At 38.9% G+C, this 17,975-nt stretch overlaps 1 protein-coding gene across 1 annotated transcript; it reads left to right on the top strand.

The window, feature by feature from the left end:
• Positions 1–16,921: 16,921 nt before the first annotated feature.
• Positions 16,922–17,773, top strand: LOC121873068 (protein IWS1 homolog A-like). Its single transcript, XM_042376385.1, has one exon. It carries the CDS (start codon positions 16,922–16,924, stop codon positions 17,771–17,773), a length of 852 nt encoding a protein of 283 aa, XP_042232319.1.
• The last annotated feature ends 202 nt before the right edge of the window (positions 17,774–17,975 follow it).

The raw sequence follows: 17,975 nt of genomic DNA, 5'->3' as shown, positions 1-17,975 counted from the left end.
AATTCTAAACTCATTACAAGGAAGAAACTTCATTTCCTCATGCTTTACAAGTTAATTTTAAACTCATTACACACGTCGGCATATAATTTAATTTTGAAATGTGAATTAGATCTTACCTGAGAATCATAATTAATTGCAATAGCCTAGGGAGTATTTCACCAGGGAGAGACGCTATACCTTTCGCTTCCTGACACAATCATCCTTCACCTGTACTGATGTTAGTTATAATTTTTCTACACGAGAGCTTAAATACACATGTTGAGTTTTAGGAGCGGGGGTGCAATGGATACTGAACTCGTCTCCCGTCCTATGAGTACTTGGTTCGCAGTTAGGGTACTCAGAGTATGCGGATGGGGATGTGGTTGTGGGTGTGGATGTGGATGTGATGGCTGGTGAGTATAGTACGGTGACCACACTGCCTCTTTGTGTACAGTGTAGTGTATCTGAACTGCTCAAAACAGACAGGAGACACAGTATTTCTAGCATTGAGAGATTATGGCTGTATTTTCAACAGTAAGACATTCTGACGCAGTATTTCCTACAGTGAGAGATTATGACACAGCATTGCCAACAGCTAGAGCATTATGACACACACACACACACACACACACACACACACACACACACACACACACACACTCTTCTGGCGTCATAAAACTACGACACAACAGAGTCTCTCAAGAGGTGTCAGATCAAAGCAAAGAGCCCACTTGTGTGTAAGGTTACCAACACGACAAGCTAGCAATGTATTTCAGCTTTATCGACCAACAATACAATACTACACCAGCTGTCCTGATCAACCACCTGTATCACACAATCACAATCGTCTACCAGCTATATCAATCAACCACAATAGTCTACCAGCTGTATCAACCACAATACTCCCCCAGCTGTATCAATCAACCACAATCGTCTACTAGCTGTATCAATCAACCACAATTGTCTACCAGGATGACCACCATTACGACAAAAACAAATGCTACGGCTTCTCTTAACTCAATAACAAGCTCCAATGCTCTTTAACGCCTTTGTGTGAGTTTCAATAATGTATCCTTCACAGTACAGCGCAGACGGTAACACTCGTATAAACATAGTACTGGGCTCTTAATGCAAAGAATCACCTCCGTCTTTGCTTTGTCATTATCGCGATACAACACGGGAAAGGATTGATTATACGGCCGTGTAATGTACTCTGAACACGTCAAACCACTTGCCACTACTGCGACCATTGCTACTACTGCTGCTAATATTGTTGCCATTGCCACTACAACTACTGACACTAGTACTATCACTACCACCGACGCCACCACATCCCCTACCACCACCACCACCACCACCACCACCAATATCACCTCAACAGGTTTATCCAACTGGCATTAACATCAATATATAACACAAGCACACAACACAGAGTCACTAGTGAGCGTAAGACACCTCAATAACTGTTAAATATACGTAATATACCCAGACATACCAGGATATATTAAAGTATACTGCATCAGAAGCTTATATATATACGGTGTCCCTGAAAAATGTCTCTCCCTTCCTGCTTGCTCCCTGCTTGACTCCCTCCCTCCAACTCACAGTGTCGAATGAGATCCCTAACCATCCACTGCTTGACCTGTATCAAATGAGCCTCACACAGGGTATTCTGCCTAAGACATGGACTCATGGAAACATAGTTCCAATCCCTAAAGCTAATTCTCCAAACTTCAGGCCAATTTCACTTACATCCTGTATGTGTAAAGTCCTTGAAAGAGTTGTTCTAAACCGTCTCATGTTTCAAGTCAAAGACAAACTCGCCCCTAATCTGTACGGGTTCATGCCCGGGCGCAGCACACAGACAAGCTTTGCAGAATATCTTGTTCACTCAAAAGATAAGACACAAACAGCCTTCATAGACCTTAAATCAGCCTTTGATGTAGCTAATAGAGACTTTATACTTGAGCAACTAGCTAATTTTGGCATCCAAGGTAACCTCCTGACATGGATAAAGGGTTACCTGTCCAACAAGTATGCCAGTGTTCTGTTTAGGGGAGTTAAAAGTACCAGAATGAGATCATTTGAGCTGGGCACGCCTCAGGGAGGAGTGTTAAGTCCTATGCTCTTTAATATACTGATGCACAAGCTTATTGCTGACATTCCAGTTCAGCCAAACGAAGCCGTAATATGCTATGTTGATGATATCTGCATTATGACACAAACCAAACTCAGGCTCCAAGCCTTGCTGGATGTATTTGCTCGGAGAACTGTTGAATGCGGTCTCATAATATCTGTTGACAAGACGAGGGTCCTCAATCCTCGTCCTGCTCACCCTCTGCCTCTTGACTATAACATTAACAGCATGCCCTTGGAACTATGTAGCTCCTATAAATATCTTGGAATTTGTGTGAATGATGCAAACTTTGTCAGCAACCTTCATGACAAACTAATGCAGCGCATTAAACCCCTCAGAACCCTTGTTGGCAAGGGCTGTGGAATTAACATCACCTATGCTCGTACTTTCTATCTTCACTTCATTCGTTCTGTAGTTGACTATCATGCTCTCCATCTTGTGACTATTCCGCCTAAACAACTCAACAGCCTTGAGGTAGTGCAAAATGAAGCCATGCGCATCATCCTAGGTTGCCCAAAATCAACCAGAATTGTAAACATGAGGAAAGAGCTCGGACTGCCCTCCCTATCTGAGAGGATAGCCCTACTTAATACCATGTTTTGTGTCAAAGTTTTGAAGAACAATGGTTCTCAAACTACAACTCAAACTGAGTTGATGTTCTATCTAAGTAATCCCGACCATCTCGCCAACCTTCCACAAAAGACTCTCTTTGGGGCGTGGCTTCATAAAAGTGTTGCAGATCTCTTGAAACTGAATGTCCCAATCACCCCAGACGAACCTATTAATGCCATTCCTCCTTGGCTGGACATATCAGTTCCTATTAATTACACTCCTGTTGGTAGTAAGCAAATGTTAAACACCGATGTGGTGAGATGTGTCACACTAGAAACTATTAACAGACACATAGAGAGTATTAAATCAAGTGAATGTTATGCTTTTACTGATGGTTCTGTGCAGACAAACACAGGTAGAACAGGCTGTGCAATTGTAATATATAAAGAAAAAGAGATGATAGTGTCAAACAAACAAAGGCTGAACAACTGGGCCAGCACAACACAAACTGAACTAACTGGAATCTACTTAGCCACAGACTACCTCAAAGAAAATGGAGGTGGGGTGATATTCTGTGACTCTCAAAGTGCTTTGAAATCAATGAACAGCCCGTCAGGCTCTATGTCTAAAGTTGTATGTGATATTAAAAGGAATGTGATAACTGCCAATGAGAACAACTTTCGTATCGAATTTGTGTGGATTCCGTCCCATGTTGGAATCAGGTATCATGACCGTGCTGATAGACTGGCCAATGAGGCATGTAAGAAAGAAAATGTTGACCGTGACCTTGGCCTGTCCAATGCTGTAATTAAAAACATTCAAGTCAGAATCATGAACTCTGATCTAGAAGAAGTGAGAAATGCAGAGAGACCTGACAGTTGTAGCATTAGTAAATATGACAAATTTTGTAACAAGAGGTACCGGTATGGCCAGCATAAGGACAGAACCAGACAATGTGATGTAGTCGTGGCCAGAATTAGGCTAGGATACAGACACATCTGGCAAGTTAGTAACGCTGTACCCATACCGGAACACTCAGCATGTAAACTTTGTGATAAACCTTTAAAGCATACACTTGAACACTATATTATTGAATGTGACACTGTCAAAGACTTCAAGCCACCTGACTTATTGTATCTTGAACTATGTAATTACTTCATTGAATCAGGTGTGCTTGAGGACATTCTTGCTGTTTATCCCAGATTTGCTGCTGGCCCACACTGATTAGTCTTCAATTAGAATATGACTCCAATGTATGTGATCCACTGACCTATATATAGTGTCAATGAATATGATGCATTCTTTGTGTACGAACCTCTGTCCTGTATGGCAGTGAAAAGTGACCTTACCCACATGAATCTGACCGATGTATATGTATGTATGTGTGCGTGTGTGTATATATATGTACATGTACATGTATATGTGTATGTATATATGTATATGTATGTATATGTGTGTGTGTGTGTTTACATATATGTATATGTACTGTCAATGAATATGATGCATCTCTTTGTGTACGAACCTCTGTCCTGCATGGCAGTGAACAGTGACATTACCCATATGAATCTGACCTCTATACATTTATAGCTGTTAATGAATATGATGTATTTCTTTGTGTATGAACCTCTGTGGCAGTGAGAAGTGATACCACCCTCAGTGTCAAGACCTGACTGAATTACTCAGAATAGGCAAACTGTACTACAAGCTCTGCCAATAAATTTGTTAAACTAAAACAGTGTCTCAGGGAGCAGGCAAGGAGGAAGGCCCTTGAGGGACCAGATAGCTCTCAGTACACAGTCAGTCCAAACGTCAAGAAATGTTCCCTCATATCAAATGTAAACAAAGTGACCGTGTAGAGGCGACATGAAGGCTCAAGGCAGTGGTTTCTCGGCCTAATTATAGACACTCGTGCAGCCAATGACCTGTCTTACTAATTATACTCTAGTCCTGTTGTTTTTACTCGTGTTTTCTTTTTTTCCTTTTTTTAATATAATATGACAGGATAGACAACGCTACCACTATCACTACCACCATTACCACCATCACCACTTTACTATCACCATCACCTTTACCTCTATCACTCTTACTACCACAATCATCGCCAACCACCACCACCATTCAATCACTCTCCCGATAAAATTAACCACAAAAGATTAGATGATAAAAGACAGTGGATAGATGGACGGATTGACGGACATAGAGCCATTCATTCATTCAATAAAAAGCAACTTCGATACCGACTTTGCCACATGTTCGGAAAGGTTCACAAAAGGGTGGAACACTATACCTGTGGCCTACTGAACATACACAGTGAAAGTATACGATTTACGTTCATAGTATACAAACAGTGTACATAGACAAACATACAAACAATACTAATAGGCGGTAAACGTATACAAACAATGATAAACAGAAAGCCTGATAATAACTAAGGATAACACGGAAAAGTCATTATAATCTTGTTGCTGTCGGGAATTATAATAAAATTCAAGTGTTTGTTTGGTCTCCTGTTAATGTGTGGATGAAGATGGCATGACCGGGTCGAGTAAAGACATTGAGAGTCGTGTTTTTTTGTCTTGCTTTTATCGCAGTGTGTGATTGTCTTAACTGCTGTCAACAAGTACGACTTATACCTCCTCTGCACCAGCATACAGATTATTATCATTATTTTTTTTTTTGGGTCTTGGCTGGTGAGGGACGATGATTCGTTTCCTAGTATTTAATTTATGTTAGTGAATGAATCAGTTATGTGATTATGAATAGAGTTGTTAGTGAGTTTAGTAAATCACATTCTAGATTATATTAAGGGAATTAATCTCTCTCAGTCAGTGTGTGAGTGAGTGAGTCAATAAGCCACGTAAAGAACACAGGAGTCTAGAGATATAACCTTCAATAGACGATCATTAACTAGATCCTGTATATATCACATTTTGGTTCAGAGAGACAATAATTGTTAGGTAATATTCCTTATGTTATTCACTCTCTTTAATTCTTGGGATACGAAATCACTTTAACATAGCGTAATCTAAACTGGACAGCCCTTTAAACTTTTTTTCTCCAGGAACTTTCAAGAATTTCGTATCAAGAATAAAAATAAAAACAGACCAGTTATCACCATTATAACTATGAACCATGAACTAAAAATATATAAATAACAATAATGTCTAAACTTTGATCCAGTGAGACAACAGAATGACTGATCGTTTCTTGAAGTCTTGTGCAGGATAAACAAGGTCAATAATTCAGAGTATCAACTAGCTAGAAGGGAAGATTTAGTCACCCCTAACACACCTGACTCTCATGTTCTTTTTAATCATCAGTGTAGATCCACAACACCACATGAGGTCTGTACTACAAGCGTCGAAATATTCCAGACAACATACAGTATACGAGTTAGAATTAGTACAATGTCTTGGAAAAAAATATGAACACAATGCCTTATAGAGTCGCGTGAAAGCCTTTATCAAAACAGCAACAATATCCTCACTTGTTGATGTGTGTGAGGACAATGTTGCTATTGTAATAAAAGCATTCGCGTGATCTGTAAGGCCGTATGTAGACAAGTTTTGGAGACATTATGTTTGTCCATGTATAAACAAAACATACTCGTGAGCTTATCACTGAGGTTCTGTCATGCAAGGTAACCAAAACTCACCTTATAACCAAAGAAATAGGATAGAATAAACTGATAGTGAAGAGTTAATGATGTCTTAGAGTATTATATATACGATAAAGGAGAACGAATGATTGTTATTTTGGGTAACGTCTAAAGTTAATAAAGTTGAAATATTCAGGTCGATCTATTTATTCTATTTGACTCGTTGCTGTAGTGGGTAGAGGTGTAAATTGGGTATAAATTCAAGAATCAGTTGTGTGACGCAGCCTGAGTCACTAGAATACATTAAAATTCCAAGGTGACACTGTGAATACTTCCGTCACCGCGTCACGCGCCCAGGTAGCAGAGGCAGTTGTTTATCACACGCTACTATTATAAATTTTACCTAGATTAATGGTACAAGATGATGTTATGATATATTACTGCGCATTAACAACTAAGGGTCTTTAAAACGTGTAATCCAGTTTAATACATTCAGTCCACTAGTCAACATACGAAAGATCTCTCTCTCTCTCTCTCTCTCTCTCTCTCTCTCTCTCTCTCTCTCTCTCTCTCTCTCTCTCTCTCGTAATATACCTAAACTCTTAATAAAATGGAGTTAAAGAGATAAGAAGCATAAAGACCAAAACAAAACAATACTTCTTACTCTTATGCCACTTTGTACAGAGTGGTAGTCCGTCTTATAAACTATTCCCCTCTCACGACACTAAGTTGTTCCACTAAACAAGGACACACACCACCTGATTATAGTGGTCGGCAGGTAGAGGGAGGGACGGGGTGGGTGGGGGGAGGGGGGAGGGGTTCGAGTGGGGGGGAGGGGGTGGGTGTTTGCCTGTTTGTGGAGACCTACTTATACAGGTGAAGGGATTGCGGTGAATTATGACTCCGCTCGACTCTCCACCATTCCTGAATTCGTCATCTGAGGGAATGAATTACAAGCTTAGCAAGAATACCTTCAGGGCTCGGGTGGGGTCGGGTGGAGTCGGCTTGGGTCGGGTGGGGTCGGTTGGGGATCGGCTGTGGTCGGGTAGGGTAGGGTGTGGATGTGTAAGGTGTATGAATGATTCAATGTATATATGTTGTTGGTATGTCTCACTTACTGTACTGTGGAAAAGGCTATTGGAAATGTGGAAAAGGTAACAGTAGATGTGGAGAAGGTGACAGCATATGTGGAGGATAAAGTTACAGCATATGCGGAGGAGAAGGTGACAGCATAAGTGGACAAGACTAACAGCATAAGACTTAACTACATAAACTTGAACTCATGTGTAGTTCTCAAACATCAATACACATGTGTTATTTACATTCATATATATTTAACCTTTACAACTGAAAGCTCATTGTTATTATTACACTAATATGGGGAAAATAGATTAGTTAGTCTGGCGATTATTGACCGTATGATTAGCCTTTTTATTCACTCAGTCAAACATCACAATTTCCCAATCTTCTGTAATAATCCACTTTATGAGGGAACTAATCATGGAACAATCACCCACGTCGGCCCCCTGAGGCATGGTGATATGTTAGTAGTAGTAGTAGTAGTATATTTAATCCCCTGGCTGCCTGTCACCGTGACCTGTCTCTCGAGGTTACACAGAACAGAAGTAGCAACCCATAAGTTATATCGTGGCCTGGTTGAAATGTCACCTGCCCTCTTTCTTCAGGTCTGTTCTGCTGTGTCTCAAGGGAACAAAATCTTCGGCCCCTAAACCAACAACAGTCGCAGACATGGACTATGAGGCAACAATCACCGAATGCCGCGTAGACCTGTGGCTTAACTAACTCAGCTAAGGTAGGTACTTTTATATTAGGATATTAGGTAATGAAATGGTGAAAGTATGGCTAGAACGGGGAGGTTGGAGGCCATCTAAAAATAAGTAGTTGTAATAGTATCATAATAGCACTACCAATAGTCCTAGTAGTAGAAATAGCAACAGTGATAGAGGTAGTTGTGGGTCATGGTTGTTAAATGATTATAAAAACCGGTTTATTACAGCTTCTCATATCACATTTTATCGTCCATAATTCACTTCTAAACACGAATCCAAATGTTGTAGTAATAAATCTCGTAAATAAACACCAGAATTTGTGTTTATTTTTATATATCATATTTGCTGTCACTAGTTTGTTATGTTTTATCTAAAAGTATCACAGAAAATTATACTATAACGCTTAATATGTATATAGTCATTACTTCCTTCTGTGTAATGTAATGTAATGTTCGTCCCTCATCGGAAAGGTCATATATCAAGGTGTATCATATTGATTAACGAAACAAACAGGTGTAGTAGACGTGATGCAAACTACTGGTGGGGGAGGGGAGGAGGGCGATGGTCACGAATACTGCCTTGGAAGATGGACATACTGTTTGTATTACACACATAGATGACCTGAGAAAAACAAAGAGTGATATTCAGTGAGGCATAATACACTAGGAAGGCTTTGTGGGCTATTAGTATCAATATAGAAAGAGATAATCACTGTTACCTTATAATCATCTAGTTTAATACTACTCTATGTCATCTTATGTGTGTTCAGTAACTACAAAGATCAACACAAATATCATTCAAAAATCAACATGGCGTCATGGAGGAGCTGTAGATTTAACTTAAACACGCGCCATGGAGTCACGGATCATAGTCAACACAGAAACAATACTAAGAGTCAACACAAACACGTAGAGTTAATGATATAAACTGTGTCATACGTACCTGTGTATCTTTACCTGGCTTAACTTACTTCTTCACCACACTGTTGCTAATCTGTAAAATAACAACGTTCATTCATAATTATCTTCAATTTTTTACGACCTGAGACCACACTCTCTCTCTCTCTCTCTCTCTCTCTCTCTCTCTCTCTCTCTCTTTCTTATAAGCAGTAACTCTTCATGTGTAGGACAGACATATTAAGACCGTCAGCCTCATCTTTCGTGTCTTGTCTGATGTTAGATAAACTCGGGTGAAGGGCACAGTAATGTCTGATCTGTCTTAGATTTTATACTGTGGTTCTCTGCCTCTTCCCTTTTGGTTCTAAGTAATTATATCAATAAATTAAATAATCAATCACTTAAATCAGCTATAATTGTTTTTGTTTGTTTTTTCTGTCTGTATTTGGGTAATTCAGCTGGACTGGTCGTTAATACCCGTTCATCAAGACTTAATTTCCACATTGAATAACAAACAACTTTAAAGACTCCCAAAAATATATTCCTTCTGTTCACTAAGCAAGTATTTAATAGCCAAGGATTATAGCGAAACTTACAATCTCTCTCAGTGTTACGAGGTAAAGGAGTAAACGTGTTAGCTAGGTCCTGTTAAGAGCGTGTCGTGTTTGTGCTAGTATCTGTGCCCCGGACTCTTCAGCGGTATACGGTTAAACCAGGAATGAGTCCAGCTTATGTGCGAAAAATTTGCATTGTTAAAGGTACCGGTACGTATTTACAGTTACGTCGAGTGGATGGTGTTGAGTACTGTTCGTCTCTGCCTTGAGGACCTTGAAATTGAGAGGGGCCGAGCACTGGGCCACTGTGTCCACACACTCACATGCACCTGCAAATTAGTTCATTCCCGCTGTCGAAAACGTGCACGTAAATTACATTTTAGTGACACGGTTTAACATGCATGAAAGAACCATTTATCACAGTGTAAGCACACAATCATTACATACAAACACAAAGGCTCTCACGTATATACGCACATACACTCTCGCATGCAAATTACCTGTGTCACTCCCTTCAAAACACATATTTCACAAATGCCCATCACATTGTTGTTTGTTCATAAATTACTACCACTAAGAGCACTTTGTTTGTACATTTTCTTTTGGGCATAAAGTATTTCAAACCAGCAACGAATTACTCTTTATTGGAGCGATAAATTAATGAATAAATCTGTCAAATCAGTTTGTTAGAGTGTCCTTCATTACTGCTGTAGCCTTGATGATTGTCGCTGTGTCAATTAAGGCTCGGATTTAATTGTCTTTTACTGCATATTCATTAGTAATTACGAGGCGGCGACAGGAGGGCGGCAACAGTAAAAAGTAAATTCATTTCTGCTTTACGACGCACACAACTTGTAATACGTTCATGTTTATTCACACCTTAATAATGTTATTTCGACTGAACTCACTCTACTCAACACAATACATTTTTCCTACACTGGGACGAAGTTTTCAACAGGTGACGTGTTGCACGCTAAACCAACTTATTTTTGTTTTTCCTTTTCAGTGTTGTGTAACTTTAGGATAATGTATGTAGTTATACGTTCATTACTACGGTATTCTCTGTCTATTTGTGTAGTCTTTGTCGTCTGTAGATATTCTTCTTATGGTATAGCAATGTTGTATACTGTATCATATCTAATTGTATTGTACTGTTATAATGTGAGTCAGTTAGTGAGTGAGTGAGTGAGTGCAAGACAAGGTGACACAGGGCGGGGCGGAACAGGGAGTGGTATACTGGGGACCACAGTAGGTGCCTCCCGATGTATGTTATCCCTATGTCACAACTCAACACGTAGTTATAAACATGAAAATATAATTCTTGGTTTAATTCTTACTAACACACGCACGCGAATGTAAATTAAACATACGTACAGAAATATGCACATGTACCATTTTCATTACGTACATAAACACATGCACACATCATCCTTACCACACACACACACACACACACACACACACACACACACACACATTCGCAAAACATTCTCTATCCTTCCCCCTTTTCTCCTCCCCCACACCTCCTACAACCCCCCACCACCCCCACCCCCCCACCCCCCCACCCACTTTCTCTGAATTTCTAATCCACAAACATAAGTAAATGAATAAGAAAATACATAGAAAATACATTGAACAAATTATATAATCCTGTGCTATTTTTCGTCCGTGACTTTTCATTATCCCTCCGTGGAATAAGCAAGACGTGAAAGAAATTACTAAACGTTACTCCATGTACGAAAAGAGATAGAGAGACAGAGAAACAGTGAATCACATAGAAAATGAGAACTAGAGAGATAGAGCGAAGGAGAGAAAGAACGAGAGAGAGAAAGAGAAAAGGAGAGAACAAGAGCTAATTAGAGAAAAAAAGTAAGAGAGAGAAAGAAAACGAGAGAGAGAGAGTGATAGATAGAACGAGAGAGAAATAAAATATAGAGAGCGAGAGATACAGTAGATAGAGATAAAGAGACGAACAGACAGACAGGCAAAACGAGGGAGGTAGAACAAAAGTGAGAGAACGAGAGAGCAAGAACGAATAAAATACGAGAGTAACAGAGAAAGAGAGAAAGATAGTGTGTAAAGGAAAGAGGGAAGAAGAGTATGTGTGTGTAAGAGAGAGAGGTCGTATGCAAGTCCTCCAGATGAGATTGCCGTAATCTCACCCAGTGATTGCAGAAGATTAAGGCATTATCGATCCGTAATAGCCAATGTCACGTCTTCACGCCGCTTAATGCTTGGGAGAAATCCTATGATTACTCTCTCTTGCTCTTCCTGTACACACACGCTTCTCATTGGTGTTTGTTGACAGTAAGCGTACGTGTGTATAGCGTTGTTTAAGTGTGTGTGTGTGTGTGTGTGTGTTTGAAAAATACACGAAAATTATTATATACACATTATATCCACATACAAACTGGAATACATACAAAGTAAATCATACATAGGGTTCAACAAGCATCATACATACACTACACTCACCATCATACACACAGCCCACCGTAAACAGTACACAAGCCACCTTACACTTACTTGCACACATAAACGCACAGGGAAAAGAAATATGCAGGTATATTCACACCCCTAATTAGCATAGTCGAGATGGGGTATATGCGTCTAAACCACGACATATACAAGTAGACTGGCTAGGGAGATGATATATTCCTGCTTGATGCTTTGTCGTGACGCCTCAACAACGCAGTATACCATCTCCCCTGGGTGGGAATGAAGACATAAACAGATTTTTTTTTTTACGGTATTTGATATTTCATAAAACAAATAAGAAGAGTTTAATTCTTACTCACAAACAGAGTAAATTTGGACTTGAGAGTGAAGTGAGATAGTGAGTCTTTGAGTGGAACTGAAAGCAGAGAGTAAAATTATTAGTCCTTCGTTTTATTTCACTTGATGTAAATAACAGTGAAAAAAAAACCAAAATCCATACAGACAGCTCAATCAACAAACACACTCATTTGTTTCTGTTTATCGCAGTTAGGATAAGACTAAGAATAAGTAATTAAAATAAATTATACTGAAATTTAAAAATGATTTGAGCTTTTCCTTATAGAATTTGAAACTGAACTAATTTTCGGGGGCTTTTTTTTTATACTGATAAAATTTCTTCAATCACACGGAAAGTCAAGTTAGTTACGCGAGCTTTATCTCCCTCCAGCACCAGCCGTTCTCCACCACCGTTTCAGGGGACACAAGAGGGTATATGTATATAATATAAAAAACAAAGTAAAAGAATAGAGGAGGAAAAACAAAGTGAGGTTGCATGTGTAATCTCTATTGATTTGGTCTGGGAATGACAGAACTCCGGCCGTCCATCAACCGGCCAGCACTCCACACTGCCAATTTACTCCCAATTTATGAGCCGGGGAAGGTGATTTGTGGCCGGCATTACTGATGATTGTTTTGCTGCGGAAGAGAGGAGAAAGAGGAGGAGTAAAGGGGAAGGGGGAAACAGACACAAGAATAAACGCAACATGCTGGTGATATTTAGCCACTAACTCTTCCTCTTCATCTTTCTCCCGGGCCCTTCCGTACACCTGCCCCCCACTCCTCCTCCTCCTCCTCCTCCTCCCCCTCCTCATCTTCACTTAAGAAGATCACAAGGAATTATTATTTAAAACAGACGAGAGATTTGCTTTGAGGTTATTGTTACGATATTCACGGAAGGTTTTCCCGCCACTGAAGAGATGATGGAGGTGGATGACGACACGACACAACACGACACAGTGGCTAACATGAACGGAAGCTCTGTTCGTTATTGTGATCGTATGTCTCATTACAGGAAAGCAGAACATAATTTTTTACATTGTAATGATACCAATCTTATTTCCGAATTTAATCCTGTACAGCGAGTATATAATTTATGTTAAACTTTCCTAAAAAGAAAAAAAAACCCCAGCTATTATTAAACCAATTACAAGACCCTTATCATTCCGTTTCTATACCACAACAGATAACGGGAAATGTTGTGTGAATATCGGTTATATCGGCTCTATAAACTTAGACTATAACATTATAACATAGCGGAGGAATAGAATATAGAATAAATAATATACTGTAAAATTATTCATATATATTCTCCTTTGTGTAACTGCTACCTGATCAACAAAGCAAATGAGAGAAAAGAAGATTTATTTATAATATATATAGATGCTCCCTGATACACCTATAGTAGATTAAGTAGTGACAGGGGATAGTCTTCGAGTCTTCCCTTGACGAGAAAAATTTTGTCGTGAATATAAAAAAAAATTAATTGTAACATAACAACCCGACTTTTTCTAATTGTCTGGTTTAATCTAAAACTAACCTAACCTATGTTAACCTTATTTTTTATCTGATTTTAATCCATTTTAATCTCATCCTTATCTATTCTAATTTAATATTAACTCAATCTAACCTCTCTTCATGTAATCCTCACTTAACCTAACCTTATTTAATAAAATTTAACTTAGGAATGCTTAACAAAGTCACTTTGCCTTTAAATTATCCAAAACTGACTTAACCTATTTCGTCATAATGAATCGATAGGTGGTAAAGGAGTCGCTGCTCCATCACCTGAATACATACGACAAGAACTATAGTTGACGAGTCTTCTGCGATACGTAACGAAAGACGCTTCAGTACTATTCACCCTACTGTTCATGGCATCAAAACATTTATAAAGTAGCTTGGGATGGGTTTGTTCGGTCTCTCTGGTTGTACAGTACATCAAGACAGTCGTAATTATCAACGCGTTGCAGATATCGAGAATGGAAAATCTTGAATGGTCTAAAATATGAAGCAAACAATAAGATATCTAAAACATATCGATTAATTATTTGTGGATGAGAACTTCATATCAAAGCGGGTGATAAAATATCTGTAAAAAGTTTTAATTAACATTATGAGGCATAGAATGTGACAGTGTAAATAATTGATTATCAAGATCATTAATTATATTTTCTCAAACATAAGACACGTGCATAATTAATTTATTGAGCTAGCGATGGACTACAACACTACAACACTGGCCATATCTTCACTACAACACTGGCCATATCTTCACTACAACACTGGTTATATCTTCACTACAACACTGGCCATATCTTCACTAGAACACTGGTTATATCTACACTACAACACTGGTTATATCTACACTACAACACTGGCCATATCTTCACTACAACACTGGTTATATCTTCACTACAACACTGGTTATATCTACACTACGACACTGGTTATATCTACACTACAACACTGGTTATATCTACACTACAACACTGGTTATATCTACACTACAACACTGGTAATATCTACACTACAACACTGGTTATATCTTCACTACAACACTGGTTATATCTACACTACAACACTGGTTATATCTTCACTACAACACTGGTTATATCTTCACTACAACACTGGTTATATCTACACTACAACACTGGTTATATCTACATTACAACACTGGCCATATCTTCACTACAACACTGGTTATATCTACACTACAACACTGGCCATATCTTCACTACAACACTGGTTATATCTTCACTACAACACTGGTTATATCTACACTACAACACTGGTTATATCTACATTACAACACTGGTTATATCTACATTACAACACTGGTTATATCTACACTACAACACTGGTTATATCTACATTACAACACTGGTTATATCTACACTACAACACTGGTTATATCTACACTACAACACTGGTTATATCTACACTACAACACTGGTTATATCTACACTACAACACTGGTTATATCTACACTACGACACTGGTTATCTCTACACTACAACTCTGGTTATATCTACACTACGACACTGGTTATCTCTACACTACAACTCTGGTTATATCTTCACTACAACACTGGTTATGTCTACACTACAACACTGGTTATATCTACACTACACCACTGGTTATATCTACATTACAACACTGGTTATATCTACACTACAACACTAGTTATATCTACACTACAACACTGGTTATATCTACACTACAACACTGGTTATATCTACACTACAACACTGGTTATATCTACACTACAACACTGGTTATATCTACACTACAACACTGGTTATATCTACACTACAACACTGGTTATATCTACACTACAACACTGGTTATATCTACACTACAACACTGGTTATATCTACACTACAACACTGGTTATATCTACACTACAACACTGGTTATATCTACACTACAACACTGGTTATATCTACACTACAACACTGGTTATATCTACACTACTACACTACACACACTGGTTATATCTACACTACAACACTGGTTATATCTACACTACAACACTGGTTATATCTACACTACAACACTGGTTATATCTACACTACAACACTGGTTATATCTACACTACAACACTGGTTATATCTACACTACAACACTGGTTATATCTACACTACAACACTGGTTATATCTACACTACAACACTGGTTATATCTACACTACAACACTGGATTATATCTACACTACAACACTGGTTATATCTACACTACAACACTGGTTATATCTACACTACAACACTGGTTATATCTACACTACAACACTGGTTATATCTACACTACAACACTGTTATATCTACACTACAACACTTATATCTACACTACAACACTGGTTATATCTACACTACAACACTGGTTATATCTACACTACAACACTGGTTATATCTACACTACAACACTGGGTTATATCTACACTACAACACTGGTTATATCTACACTACAACACTGGTTATATCTACACTACAACACTGGTTATATCTACACTACAACACTGGTTATATCTACACTACAACACTGGTTATATCTACACCACAACACTGGTTATATCTACACTACAACACTGGTTATATCTATACTACAACACTGGCCATGTCTACACTACAACACTGGTTATATCTACATTACAACACTGGTTATATCTACACTACAACACTGGTTATATCTACACTACAACACTGGTTATATCTATACTACAACACTGGCCATGTCTACACTACAACACTGGTTATATCTACATTACAACACTGGTTATATCTACACCACAACACTGGTTATATCTACACCACAACACTGGTTATATCTACACTACAACACTGGTTATATGTACACTACAACACTGGTTATATCTACACTACAACACTGGTTATATCTACACTACAACACTGGTTATATCTACACTACGACACTGGTTATATCTACACTACAACACTGGTTATATCTACACTACAACACTGGTTATATCTACACTACAACACTGGTTATATCTACACTACGACACTGGTTATCTCTACACTACAACTCTACCGAGGCTCCATTCTTACTACATTTTCGTCCACTCAAATAAATCGACTTCCTCGGTATTTCTCGTCTGTTAAAAACTATTTATTCTTAGTTATGTCCCATTCACTTAATAAGCTCCCCAAGCCAAAAGGTAGACAATGCAAACGCCCTCTACCTCAGTCCGACTCAGATGATGATGAACCGTGCAAGAAAACACAAAAATTAGAAGAAAATTCACCCATGAAGTCCATCGATTCTAATGGCAGAGGATGTAAACGCCCTCTACCTCAGTCTGACTCAGATGATGATGAACCGTGCAAGAAAACACAAAAATTAGAAGAAAATTCACCCAAGAAGTCCATCGATTCTAATGGCAGAGGATGTAAGCGACCTCTACCTCAGTCTGACTCAGATGATGATGAACCGTGCAAGAAAAAACAAAAATTAGAAGAAAATTCCCCCATGAAGTCCATCGATTCTAATGGCAGAGGATGTAAACGCCCTCTACCTCAGTCTGACTCAGATGATGATGAACCGTGCACGAAAAAACAAAAATTAGAAGAAAATTCACCCATGAAGTCCATCGATTCTCATGGCAGAGGATGTAAGCGCCCTCTACCTCAGTCTGACTCAGATGATGATGAACCGTGCAAGAAAACACAAAAATTAGAAGAAAATTCCCCCATGAAGTCCATCGATTCTAATGGCAGAGGATGTAAACGCCCTCTACCTCAGTCTGACTCAGATGATGATGAACCGTGCAAGAAAAAACTGAAATTAAAAGAATGTTCTTCAGAGTCTTTCGGTAGTGACGTAAAGTGGGGTAAGAAGAATTCGAAGAGGGTAGGACGCCCCCGGTTAGGTATGGGCCAAAGGATAGAAGCCGAGGGCTGCCCAGTCATCCGTCCTGAGGATCTAAAAATTGGCAAAAAGTTGGGTAAAGGAGTTTTTGGCACCGCTTACTAGGGCACCTTAACCCTCAAGAACGGTGAGACGATTCCTGTAGTGATCAAAGAATTAATTAGCCTCTACTTTTACGACATAGAAGACACATCAGCTTTGTACGAGGCCCGGTTATTGCAGAAGTTAGGGGGTATCGGTGGAATTCCCAAACTCTATGGTGTTTTGAGGTCAATAGAAGGCGTTAAAATTTCAACGTTAATCGTTA

Source organism: Homarus americanus, unplaced genomic scaffold (assembly GCF_018991925.1).
Source record: "Homarus americanus isolate GMGI-L3 unplaced genomic scaffold, GMGI_Hamer_2.0 scaffold11022, whole genome shotgun sequence".
Classification (NCBI taxonomy): Eukaryota; Metazoa; Arthropoda; class Malacostraca; order Decapoda; family Nephropidae; genus Homarus; species Homarus americanus.
Note: the sequence above shows the minus strand (reverse complement) of the source record. Positions and strands in the feature narration are given on the sequence as shown.

Bases quoted from the DNA above. Each gene is read 5' to 3' on its own strand.
- LOC121873068 (XM_042376385.1), top strand. From the start codon at position 16,922: ATGTCCCATTCACTTAATAAGCTCCCCAAGCCAAAAGGTAGACAATGC.